This window comes from Hirundo rustica, chromosome Z, assembly GCF_015227805.2.
Source record: "Hirundo rustica isolate bHirRus1 chromosome Z, bHirRus1.pri.v3, whole genome shotgun sequence".
Lineage (NCBI taxonomy): Eukaryota > Metazoa > Chordata > Aves > Passeriformes > Hirundinidae > Hirundo > Hirundo rustica.
The window spans coordinates 38,549,610-38,563,573 of record NC_053488.1 but is presented as its reverse complement, the minus strand read 5'-3'; the positions used below and the strand labels follow the sequence as shown (position 1 = coordinate 38,563,573).

The following is a 13,964-nucleotide window of genomic DNA, read 5'->3' as shown; positions in this document are numbered from 1 at the left end:
CAGAGATACATTGGGCAGAATCTGTTTCTTGAGCCTGCAGGTATGCTCCATTCTTTTCTCTGAAGGCTGTTTACCATGCTGGCCAAAGAGGGTTGTGCTAGCCAAGTGAGAAGGTGGAGCTAAATGGGAGTAACCTGAGAGGGCCTCCAGCAACCTTGACTTCAAGTGATACTGGCCCTGTGGATGGATTAAACAGTTCCTGGCTGATTCTGCCCTGTGCTGCATGTAGCTTCCAACATTCACCCAAAACTTCATACCAGAGACATGGAGCTGACGGAGACCAACAGTGATCACTCAGGAGTGCACAATTTGGCCTTCCAGGTAAGCATGGTTTCCTTTGCTTTCTGGGAAGGACTTAAAAACTGAACAATGTTGAATTCAGACCCTGAACAAAGAAAAATTTTCTGCGCTCTGCCTGAAGGTATTTTACAATATTCAATGTGCTGATACCCTGCTAAAGTACACGGCCCTTGTGAGAAAAAGCTGAGCATAACTGACTAATTATTCAGGAGTATGCTCTACTCAGTGGTAAGCAGCTAGCTTTGAAAAGTGTCCTGACTTGGTAATATTTCATAGGCCGATGAATCTCACAACTGTCTCCCATCTGCTGTATCAATTGCTGGTTTTTCCTGAAGATAGGTAATTTATAATTCTGTTAAAGAGAAGGTCGGCATTGTGCAGCAGACATAACTCGTCAAAACAATGTATTTCAATTAAATCAGAAAAATAATAATATAAAAATGTAATCGTAGTGGGGCATGACATTCTTCCATGCATACAGTAAGTGCGATTTTCTTCTGCTCTCAAGAACACAAAGAGAAGATAAAGGAACCAACCCAAAAGATTTTGCATTTTCTAGGCGTAAAGTAATATTAACAGCCGTTAAAAAAAAAAAAAAAAAAAAAAAAAAAAAAAAAGCGTATTTCATAAGAAGGACAAAACCCCCCAGACAAACAAACAACACAAAAAATTTAAAAATCGAAAAAACAGAAAACCAGAAGTAGTTAGTTATTGTTTCTCCGTGCTCAGCATCTATGCTTTTATTGGAATTAGAGCAGACACAAACAGAAACTTGCGAACCCGCAGCCGGGCTGGCTCACTGTATTTGTTGCTGAAAGTAGAATAGGTCGGGGAGAGACAGTGGCTGTGAAATACTCTGACGGGGGCTATGTTAACAGAACAGCCCCTTGCTCTCCTTTGCAGTCTCCGATCCTTACCTGCCCCTGATCCCAGCTAGCAGGAAGTTGGTAGCGGATGTCGGTATCTGCCGACACTGTCCAAATAACACAGAAGGGTCTTTGTAGATGCTAAGCATGTGGACTATTACATAACACCAGCGACATTCAACCTCTTTATTTATTCATTACGCTATACGGACAGACAAGCTCGTCAGAGAGTATTTACGGAATGCAGGCAAGAGTGACAACTCTTCAAATATGATAGCCCGGTGGTTAGGGCTTTCTCCTGGGTAATCAGAGCGCCCTCAACGCATTTTGCTTCGGAGCAGATAGATGAGCAATTTGAACTTGAGTCTCCCTCAGTTCAAGAGAGCGAGTTAAGAGGTTTTGTCCTGTCTGTGTTTTCACACAAAGTATGCGCCTAAGATAGTGCCATCAGCTTCCTAAGTCTGTGCTTGCGAACTCAAAAACGAGAGGAGTCCCTAGCTGCAAAAGCTCGGTGTTGAACTCTCTTGAATGGCATAAGCTGAAAATCACTTTTTTCCTCAGAGATCTGTGGAGCAGAGTAGAGTGACGCGGGTTAACCCTCTGCCTTACGCAGCTAGCTTATTTACTTTTACACCCTCTATCTCTGTTTCAATATGTAAGCCACTCCCTAGAGAAAATAAGACGCAGAAGGAAATAGGTAAAATTCTGTATATAAACAAATAAATCACTTCACAGTAAAAGCCAGTGAAAAGTAAACAATCTCATAATTTCCCACTATTTCATGTGTTTAAAGGTCTTCTTACACAGAGTGAACACTTGTTCCTCCAAAACAAATGTGTCTTTATGTCTTAAGTAATGGGTACCTTCAGAAGCACCTGAACCACTTGATGATTAATGCATATAGGGATAAAGTAAGAGAGGGACAAAGTAAATCTGAGTCAGGCAATTTGATTTATAAAGTACCTAAGTTAGTAAAACATCTCTCAATGTAATACAAAGCAGCTCAAAGCTAACAAGAGATGGATGAAGGATCGTATCAGATCTTTGTTAAGTACAGAATAAGAAGCATTGTGTTTTCTGTTGCAAAGGGACTCTTAACTGGATTAAGTTGTAATATGGAGTAGTCTGGTTTTGATTTGTCACACAAACGGTTAAAGGGAGATAACTAGGAGCTCTTCTCTGTTTCTCAGTTGCTATTGATGCGTAAACACACACATCCATCCTTGATAGGATTTTCATTGCATCACAGAAGTATTTCACTGCATCACCATTTTCAACGAGATACTGTAGTACACCCTCAGTTTTAACCTATGTTAACTTTCAAATAGGACATGAATCCGTGTAGCACGAAATTATATTAATACCGTTTATTGCATTTTTTAAAATGCCTGGTTCTACAAAGTAATAGCTACTTCTTTTGTACACTGTGCATTTTCCACTTAAGCGTAGCGTGGAAATAGCTACAAGTCCTGCAGCATTATTGCTTTGTGATAATGCCTGTACCTGCAAGACACAGAAGCAACTTTCCCCCTTATTTAACAGCTCAAAATGTTCTCAAAAGAAAAGAGACAATAAACCCAAATGTACACCTCTGATGTTTCTCTCTTTGTCTCTCTCTTTTTGATATTAGGAACATCTCAATTACCAGCAGCCATTTGGGTTTATTACGAGTGAGCTTTTTCTATTGTTTTTAAGAAGATACAAGGCTTTCTTTACCCATACTGCCAGTCCCTACCATGCTCCTACACTTCAGTAAGAAAGTATTGACCTTAATAAAACCCAGTGCTGTTGTTAAGACCTACATGCTAAAGTTTTCTGCTTTGGATGCTGCCCCATATCTAGAACCAACAGATTGCTGCTCTGTTTATAATGAGACATTCAGGTGGTTATTATTATTTTTTTTTAATCTTAAAAATTGTCCCATAATTTAAGGAACTTAAATCATAATCCTCAATTCAGAAAATTGTTCCTGCTAAGTGTCAATGTATCAGCATAACCGACTGTGTATCTATAGCTACAGTAATGTCATACATAATGTGTAGAAACTCTGCTGTGTCCCTTGCCTTCAAGATGATTCAGTTAACTTCTCATACTGGCTGACTAGAGGACTACTACATTTGCCTGCAGTTTTCTGCTCAGAAACCCTGTATCACTAGCAATCACCTTAATACTGAGTTTGGCTTTAGCCCTTATTAAAGAAGCAAATTTTTATCTAATCAGTTCTAATGATTCAGATCTCTGATAACATTAAACATCAAGTCACAGTTACTCCTTAAAGAATGGTAAAAGCTGCAGCTTAAAAAGCAATGGTAGGTGGGATGAATAAACTGCCCTACATTTAAAAGCAACAGAGAGGCTGTTATAAAATAAATACAGTGCAAAGGGGAGGTAACAGCTAATAATTATATATTGTTCACTGGCCTCCTATTCCTAGTGTTATGATACATTAAAGAACCTGTATCTGTTTCTGTAGCAGAGCACACCACTCTTAGGAAGTTGACTTGAGAAAGGATCCCCTTTAAAATTCTGCCCTTTACTCACAGTGCTGGACATTGGTATTGCCTTAATGCATGCAATATTTGTACTTCGTTTCATTCAAACAAGCTTAAAACGTATCCTAAAAAATATAATTTCTGTTTATTGCCATTTTCCACAGCTTCCTAGATGCTCTTGTCTGGTTGGCTAGTTAAGACTATAGATGCTATTAAGAATTTATATTTCATGAGCATCACTGTTATGTGGAAATTAGGGTGGTGTTGCACTGCATTACTTAACCAGATCCAGACAGGAAATTATGCAATCCTTTTCCACATTTTCAAAACTTGTTTTCCAAAGCCATACTCGGGGGATTTTTAATTAAAAAACCCTACTTTTCAGGATACTATCTAACTATCCTACTCTGACAACCTAATTTTTTTTTTTTTTTTTTTTAAGAAAACAACAATGTCCTCAAAGATGGGGACTCTTATTTACTCTTATGTCCTTTTCAAAACAGCCCATGAAGTCATAGCCTGCTAAATTTAAGTCTGGCAGAACCTGTTTCTTACCTGTGGTTTCTATAGCTCATTTACTCTAATTTAGTATATTCTTCCTTCCTGCCTTGTACACCGAGTTTTACAATTTGACAGATATTTATGTGATAATTATTTTAAAGAAAATCTTCCTTAATTTTAAAAATGCATTTAAACTCCTTCAGAATCATGGCACTGATTAGCAAAAAATTGTACGTGAGGCAAAACCTGAATGGTGTTCAGGTGCACTGAATATTTAAAGAAAAGTAAGTTTGGAACTGTAAAGTAGATGGCTTCACTTCTGCTGGGCAAATACAGTTAAAAATCTGAGGAGATGCAACAAAATCTGACATTAAAACTTGAACTATTTGCTTTGAAGCATCTGTTGACCACTAAGTTCCTTGAGTATCCTGATTCTAATCTCCTACATAATGTAAGGACCCACCCTTTAACCATAAACAGTTTAGGCAGCTGCCTGCATGCATGTTGACCAGCGTTTCCTCCCTAACGAACATGAGTGTAACACCATCTACTCCAGAGTGTCTGCTATTGTTAAAAGCACAATAGAAGTCATTAGCTCCTTGCAAAATCCATCTTCCTTCAAAATCAAGGAGGAGATGGCAGGGAAGGTCAATGAATGTAGTCCTGCAACGATACTTGGTGATTAAACAGCTGAGAGGGAACTAAGCAAATACTGAGAGAGCATTTCACTTACATTGTTGAGACAGCTATGTCCTCGTCACTTAATCAAACATTTTACAAGAGGGGAATTCCAATCAGTTAAAGTAAAGCAGTTTGTGAAAGCAGAAGCACAACTTAGAAACAACTTTCATATTACAAACATTCAAAATAGATGGACCAATTCTGTAATCCTTTAACTATGCACTAAAGCAAAGAGAATTTTCCCATCCAAGCTTCTCTCTGAGCTTCCTGCTCTCTCATGTCACCTGGAGGTCGAGTAGGTTCAGAAATTACTTTACATATTGCTGGACTGGCTGTTGCTCATAACAGGAGTTTGCTAACTGTAGTTCCTAAGGCTTGAACCTCCTTTTTCTCTTGCACTGTTTTGTTCTCCAGACATTTGCAGGGAGCTGGAAAAGGTTACTGAATTAACGAGGTAAAAGTTTTCTGCCTGTGCTGAGTTGCTTTCATAGCAATCAGCAGCAGTAGGTGATAAGTACAGACTGACATTTTGTTGAGGAGTTCCTTCAGCAGCTCAGACAGTAAGTAAGCAGGAAAAGGGACTAGGTAGTTTTATTTGTCACTTGAATATTTCTGTTCTTATTAGAAATTAAAAAAATACCCCCTTCTTTTTTTTTTTTTTTTTTTTTTTTTTTTTTTTTTGAGTAGTAGGGTTAAATAGTGTGTTTTCATGAAATAACAACAAAAATCTATGAAGGGGAGAATGAAAAGACAGTACTTAAAAAAATCAGCGGTGAAATAAAATCACTCAGCTTCACAGCACTCATTGAAAGACTGTTCTAGTCAACAGAAGTCTTACTAAGGTAAACTTGTTATCAGCAGTAATTAACCAGTTTCTACTGAATCAGTAATAATCCAGAAATGTAATATGATCAGTTGAAATAATGACTTTTTATGTTCACAGAGGACACAAATATATCAATGCAGTGTGGACTACTGAGTTCCAGTAATTTTGTGATGCTCTTACTTGTTTTGTTACATTACTCATGCATTCATATATTTTAATTACTCTGTAAATGAAACTCTTATGCAATTATTGCACTTGTATCGCCAAAGTGACTTCTAGAGGTTTCTTCCAACACAGATTATTTTTTACTAATATGTTTCATGGACAACAACTTGCATGCTTACTGCTTTTCACACATTTACTGACAAGTTCTAGGAAATCTCTGCTTTTTCTTTCTCAGCAACAAGTATAGAAATCTTCAAAGACACCATTCTCAGGAGTGTGTGTGTGTATGTGAATTACAGAACTGTACTGCTTTGACTTCACTGTGCTGTCCTGTGTAGTATTTTAAATATATTATATCTCAATGCTACAGTTAATCTCGGTTTCTTGTGATATATATCTATATCTATCTATCTATCTATCTATCTATCTATCTATGATTTTTTTTTTTAATTGCATAGAGTGTTCTAGTAGTTGCGTTTGTTGCTGACTGCAGGGGCAGCTGCAGCAAGCTCCTATAATGGCATGGTTAGAAAGCAAACAAGTGACTGAGTGTTTCTGAAAAAGAAATGCCTCTCTTAAGGGAATGAAAAGGTACTCTTAGAAGCGAGGAAACTGATGTGTCAAGGCCACAGCACTTGCGTAAACAGCTTCTTGTGACTCCTCTTGCTTCTCCCAGACACACAAAGTTACAGAAAAACTTTGACTGAAACTGATATTTTGTGAAGTTCAGAGGCGAAGTATCTTTAGGGAAAAATGTTACTGAGCATTGTTCTAGTTGCTTCTCAGGTCATATTTCTGCTAAAAGGCAAAATTCAATTTATTTCTAGTAGTACTGCTTATTCCTGTCTTTATCATAATTTACTATGATTCAGTTTGTTTTGTATTGTTCATGTGAAAGTGATTATTTTCATTGTAAATACTAATTTATGAGGTTTATTACCATGTAAATAATGAGATACTTCATGCAATAAAACCCAGTGAAATGACTGTACTGTAATTGCTGCTATAAGAAACCACTGAAATACAAAACATTCACAGCAATTGCAGGTGTAGGTTATCTGAAATTTTGTTTAAGCAGCTTTTTTATAAAACCAAGAACCAGATATCCTAGGACCATTAAAAAAAAGACTAGCTATCATTCAGAACATTAAGAAACAAGACAATGGAGATTTGGGATCTACTTAAAAAAAAAAAAAAAAAAAAAAAGAAAGAAATAATTGTGCTGGTTATGGGTGTCTTCATCTCTCTGATAAAAGGTATACCTCAGAGGATTCCTGTGGTAAAGCTAACTCCTCTCTTCAAAGATACCCTGAGTGTTTTATTCTAAGAGCAGTAAAAGTACACGTTCATATTTACTCCATGTGTGTAAGGAATATAAATACTGGAGCAAAAGTACTAACAATTGTACCTTTTGGAGGCCCCAAATAGTCCATTTTGCCCTTGGTGAGGAGAGGGCCTGGCGTTTTATAAACTTGTTGAACTAGTCCTGAGATAACAAGTAGCACAATTCACCATGGGAGACGTGAGTTTAGTCAAGAAAACAGCACATTCACATTAGCTGAGTGCCATCCATGACTGAGGCACCTTTGTGCAATAATGCAGGGACTTGAACAGCCAAGCTTTGCGCCCCAAGTTTTGGGCTCTCTGTTCTGATAAAGTTACACAGAGAATTGTAGAATCATTTAGATAGTAAAAGACCTGTAAGATCATTGAGTCCAACCATTGATCTAGCACTGCCACGTTCACCAATTAACCATGTCCCCAAAGTGCCACATCTCCAGGCTTTTGTATCACTTCAGGGATGGTGATTCTATCACTTTCCCAGGAAGCCTATTGCAATACCTGACCATCCTTTCAGCAAAGAAATTTTTCCCAATACCTAATCTAAACCTCTCATGGTGCAACTTGATGCTGTTTCCTGTCACCCATTCTCTTGCTTCCATGGTAGCCCAGGCACCAAAGTATAAATCAGTTTTTACTGTACACGAGAAAGGCTTTCAGCTTCTGATTTGAACCTATATAATTTCTGGTCCTAGAATGACAGTGATAATAGTGTGGATGATACAAATCTGAAAGGCCTTAGAGACAATTTGCAGAGAATCAAGAATTCACAAAATAAGAAAACAGTGTATACTAATTAGGTATGGTTTTGTTTGGGGGTTTTTGTGGTTTTGTTTTGTTGGTTTTTTTTTCTTCCAAATAACTTTATGAAAGTTAGTAGACATCAAAGTTAATGTCAGCAAAATAATAATATATTTAAGATGGATACTCTAACAAAACCTGGATATAATTTAAAATGTATAAACTGGAACTCACAGGGAAGTGTATTCTGTTCTCAAAAATATGTTAAAGACAAAACCAAAATTACATGTATAAGGTTCAGAAAAAATGTATTCGATTGTTATAATGACTTCATGCAAGATACAAAGAGGCATCAGAAGTGGTAATCAGAGGGAAGACTGTGGACAAAGTGTTGACATAGAAGCATTTTCTCACATGAAGGTGAAAAAAGAGTGTAGTCATTAGTTTTAGAGATACAATCCTTCAGTCAAAGAATTCATATTACTAAATATCTAATAATAAATTAATATTTAAATATTAAATAAACATCCTAAATATAAAATATTCCAGACAAACGCAAACTTGAGGCAACAGGTCCTGTGTAAAACTGACCAAAAAAGAGAGCACAATACTGATTATTGTAATAATAAACCCATACTTCTTGACTTCTTTTTGACTGTGTGTTTGTTTAAGCCCACAGAGTGAGTATCCAACTATGAAAAGATGAGAGTCAGGTTAAATAAATCCATAGGTATTTTACCATTGTCAGGTATTAATATTTTCACCTCTTCACTCCAGAAATTACTTGCTACTCTAAAAATTCTGTTGTAATCATACCTACTTGCTAAGTTTGGTAATTGTACTCAAAGCAGAATATAAGAAATACTTGATGCAGTGGATACTCATTTCTATCTTCTGTTGTTTTCTTGCATATGATCAAAGACAGCAAAGGCATGCTGCAAGGTAATGTTTCTGCTCTCAAAGCTGAATTAATTCCAGATATACAGTGATGCAAAGGAACACTTAAACTGTTCTGGTAAGCACTCCTGGGAACTAGAGTGGAATCTGAGATCCTAGGAGAGAAAGGTAGTAGATTGTGCCTATACCTTCATCTTCAAAAAAGCTATCAAAAAGGAAATTGTTAAAACAAGAAAAAAAACAAGAAAAAACCAAACACGCCCCCCCCAAACCAACAAACAAAAAACCCAAATAAACAAACAAACAAAAAAACCAACAACAACAACAAAACCAAACCAAAAAACCCCCAACTTTCAGAACAGATTAAAACTGTAGAAAATTGGAGAAAAGTGGTGGCATCTATGAAAGCTTGATTTTTGATTTTTATTAGATGAAACCAATTTCCCACTGAAAAGGTTCACCTAGAAACATTCTGCTGCTGCTTGGTGCAAGAGTGTCAGAGATGTGTATATTCACACCAACAATTTTTTAGGCACACTATTACCCTGGTTTTTCTGAGTTTTTTATAGCCTTTTGAATTTTCATATAATGGAGTCAGATCTTTTTAGTTACTGTACAATATTAGAAGCAGTTCTACCTTTTTCCCACATGTGTAACATAAACAAATCCTTTGTTTTTCATTCTCTGTCCTTTGTTTGCATATTTCTAACCTGAAAACAATTGTAACTGACAGTTGGTTTAGCCACTTGGCTGAAAGGTGAAAAACCCCAGAAGCCAATCTTTTGCTAGACCCACAAATGTATAAAAAGTAAGAAATAAACAAAGAGTCTCTCTCTCGGCCTGGACTCAACGTTGAGCCGAATCGGAGGAACCTCTGCGCTGGAAAATATCTCTCCGTGTGACTGCTTTGTGAATCACAGTAATAGCACACTGTTGACTGAAGCATAAGAATTTATTGTGAGGGTCTTTACAGTATGGACTTAGCAGCGCCTCCCTTTGCTGGCAGAAGTCCACACAGCCCTTAGGTAACCCACAGCAAGGGCCAACACTCTCCAGGAGTCAAACGTAGGTCATGTTTGGCCATAAAATAAACAACAGGCATTTACATCCATTTTCCAATTTCTTTTTGTATCTGCACACTTTCACACACAGTCGTCTTTGATTTCAGGTTTTCTCACATTTTAATGTCATTATAGGAAAGAACTTGTGACAATGAAAGAGTGGCATAGTAATATTCTGAGCATATTTAAATACATTGTAAACAATGTGAAAATATGTAGATTGATGCTTTTGTAATTGAAATACTCAAAAGCAAAAATAGGTTATATTCTCAAGACAAACAATATATTTCCCAAATTCAGAGAGCCAGAGTTCAGGCTGTGGGTAATCCAGGCTCAGGGAGCATGTAATGGCATGGGGAAAAGAGATGGAAAAGCATGGCCTGGCCTAGGCAGTGCATGAAATGGTGGCAGTGGGAATGATGGTGGGGATGAAAGCAATATCTGTAGGACATGAGCTTCAAGCTGTGAATCAGGAATGTTGACACAGTGCCAAAGCAAATGTAGCTGCCAGCGAACATGAAAGCTCATCACTTCCACTTGCAGGGCTGGGACTCCTCTGATTTATAATGTAGGTCAAAAACATCTCTGAGAAGCACTGGTATGCAATATATTCCAAATTTACACTCAGGAATAAATGATACTTACCTTCTATATTAAATTATATTTAAATTATTTATTATCACCACTCATTGTCCCTCAGATAAGATGCCTACCTCGTACAGCCCCTGAGAGAGTACTGCCAGTTGCCAAAAGGTAATGGTAACTTAGTGGGCATTTTTCAGGTTTGCTTTATTTCACAGTCAAGACCAAAGAGGCAAAGAAATTGAGTTTAGTGAAGATGCCATCATATGTTGCAGTGTAGCTCCACAGAGCTCCACAGCACCCCACTCCAAAACAGCAGCCAGACGGCTGACAGACCTCCTGCTGGTTTTACACTGAGCTTTCCCTAGGAAAGTGAACAGCAGCTTCCATGTATACGCTCCTCTGGTCTCACCGTGTGTTAGTTTTGCCTTTGAGATCAATAAAGTCTGAAGACAATTGACAGGCTGAAAAAGAAGAGAAGCTCCCACTGGGGTCTTTCTGCACTTAAATGGGACTTACAAAAATTAAGGAAGAGCAATTTTTTATAGGGGCAAGTACTCATAAGACAAGGGGGACTACTGACTTTAACAGAAAAAGGGCAGGTTTAGATCAAATGTTAGGAAGAAATTTTTTTCTGTGAGGGTGATAAGACCCTAGAATAATTTGCCCAGAAAAGTTGTGCATGCACCATCCCTGCAGGTATTCAAAGCCAAGCTGGATGAGGCTTTGAGTAACCTGGTGTAGTGGGAGGTGTCCCTACCCATGGCAGGGGTTTGAGCGCAATGATCTTTAATGATCTTTACGGTCCCTTCTAACGCAGGCCATTCTTATGACTCTGTGGTTCAAGTCTCTCCCTGGCAACTGAGAGCTTTCCAGGGCTTCTGGCAGCACCTGCAGCAGGACAGACAGACAGAATGCATTTACAAGGTGAATGCGAGGTCTGTGGTGGGCCTTGTTTTCCACAGCAGATTGGGGAATTGACTTAGGATAAACAAAAGTGACATAGTAACAAAAGATAAACTCACCTGCAGATTGTCACTGCTCCAAAAGCAGCTGAGCGCTGTGGGCCTCTTTTCTGAAGAGGTCCACCAGGTCAGGCTAAGACTGTCTGTCTTTGCCCTGGTCACGGCCAGACACCCCAGGCCAGTCAGCTGGCCACAGTGCCCTGGCACCGTGCTCAGAGGGAGAGGCTTGAGGGCCACATGCAGGTACCCTGCTGTCTTTGAACACAATGGTCGCTTGCCCTGGGCCCTGGCCACTCTGCAGGCCCTGCCACGAGCATGGAGGTAAGTAGCTGTGGGACAAGCTCCTTCCGTGTGCCCCACCAGAGTGGGATGGGGAAAGCAGTGCAGCGTGGGCATGACAGCCCTCACGGGTGTGCTGAGCAGCTTTGAGGGGCTGTGCCCCTCCTGGCTGCCTCAAGGCAGTCCTCGGACAGGGCGCAGAGTAGCCTGTATTCTTTGACTTTGCCATGCTTATGTGGACTCAGGTAACAACTTAAGAATAAAATTATTGCCTTAGTTAAATTTTTAAAACACTGAGCCTCACCCAGTTTGACCAGTTTCCATAATATAAAAGTTCCACCATAATATAGTTCTGCAAAGAGAGAAGCAACAAAATCAGGAGATGTCTACAGGAGGTGCTGGGCAAGTTGGCTGTTGGTTCGCAGCTTCCTCTTTTCAACTGTATGCAGTGGTACAATCAATGAGACCCTGCCCTCTTCAGCTCTGAGTAACACTGGTATTTCCCCCCCACCCCCCTTTATTTCTCTTTTGAAAATGGTGTGGATGGCTTGGGAAACTCCTCTAAACACTGATCACAGAATTGGTGGCAGGTGGGAGAGCTGGAGCCAAGTTTACAGTGCAGACAGGAAAGTCTGGAGTTTGCTTCAGCCATCTGCCCGTGGGGATGCTTTTTTGCACCTTGCTTGAGAAGCACAAACCCCTCTGACAACCTCGGCACTGATCTGCTTTCCAGGGAGATGAATACATCAATATTGAAAGTGATCTGCCTGAAAACAAACGTGACTCCAGAGATGATGCGCAACCACGCTTGAAAGGGTAATGTGTTTTTGCATGAGTAAGTCTTCCACTACTTCATTCTGGCCTAAGCAATAAGCTGCCAGTGTTTATGCTTCTGGAGTGACAGTTCTAAATTTCACTTCTGTACCCCTATGCTACATAGACTTTCGTATTGCCTAGCAATTTTTCTAATATAGAAACAGAACATGCTTTAAAATTATTATATCTTACAATGACACCTGTGACTGTGGAGCTATCCTTTTAAAGCCTTGTAAATGAAAGGAGCAGTATTTTTTCTTCTTGTACAGTAACTTCCAATATTTCTAGAGCAGTATTTTTTAGATACGGGTCTTAAAGAGTGATCTCTTTCAGGAAGTTGAAGATTCACTAGTGTCTTTCAGTTTACATATCCATTTGCTCCAGCGCAAAGTAAGAACAGAGTATCTGTGAAAAGCCATTTTAACGGAGCAAAAGTTTTACATTGTGTTTGCTCTACTTCCAAGTAATCACAGAGTGAAAACACACATGCACATTTTACTTGAGGACTAGGTATTTTTGTGAAAATGACAAACCCTGATTAAGGCATTAAAAAAGTTAAAACACAGTACTTAAAATCGTACTAAATGTTGTAATGTGTCATTGATTTCTTTCAACAGATACTACTAAATAGCCTGCGGTCTAAGACACAGCCATTTTGAAAGATCAGTCTGTTGATAACATAGATTCTCTACAGTGCAAATGTTTAAAATACCCTTCTGGAGTACATGCACAAGAGAAAATTGATTTCTGAGTTACAAAATGCAAGCAAGAATAGTTTTGACATATGTAAATAGTTCACATTAATATGCTCAAGTGAGACCTGTTTTATCAACACCTTTAGTTACATTGCAAGCCTACAGGATCAGCTTTTAGAAAATAGTATTTCCTTAGTAAGTTAACCATATTTCATAAGGAACATATTTTTTCTGCCACCTTTCAGAACAGAGCTGCATATTTATGATATATGTGCTTAAATATTTAAGATATTCTGGTACCAAAGTAATAATAGCCTAAATTAACAAAATAGAAAGGAGAGAGGGATGTTAGATAAAAGAAGAAATTACAAGAAATTGTAATCTATAAGTAACAATCTTAAATCCCAAAGGAATCACAAGCACCAGCAACAGATAGTAAATAGTATTTTTTTCCTTTTTGGGGTGATGGATGAACCATAAATGATTAAGTTACTGCTTTTTTCATCTATTTGTCTCTCATTTCTCCTTTTTTCCTTTTCCTGTTGTATCTAATCTTTCTGCTGAGATTGGGTAGATAACCTAATGTTCTTACAAGTTGGAAAAAAAAAAATGCTATGATTTGTGAAGCAACAGGAATTCCAAGAACTGAAACTGAAGTGTCAAAAGCAATCAAGATTTCTCTGAGAACCAATTACTCTTTGTATTTGCAAAGGAGTGTGTTCCTTCTCTGTTATTCTGTGTACTGATATAATTTAA

General features: G+C 38.3%; 1 protein-coding gene across 1 annotated transcript in view; it reads left to right on the top strand.

The window, feature by feature from the left end:
* The first annotated feature begins 264 nt into the window (after positions 1-264).
* Positions 265-13,964, top strand: part of SLC28A3 (solute carrier family 28 member 3) — a 38,935-nt gene continuing 25,235 nt past the window's right edge. The window contains 3 exon segments of the mRNA XM_040090370.1: positions 265-321; positions 7,868-7,972; positions 12,431-12,513. Of these exon segments, the coding sequence (XP_039946304.1) occupies positions 265-321; positions 7,868-7,972; positions 12,431-12,513 (245 nt within the window).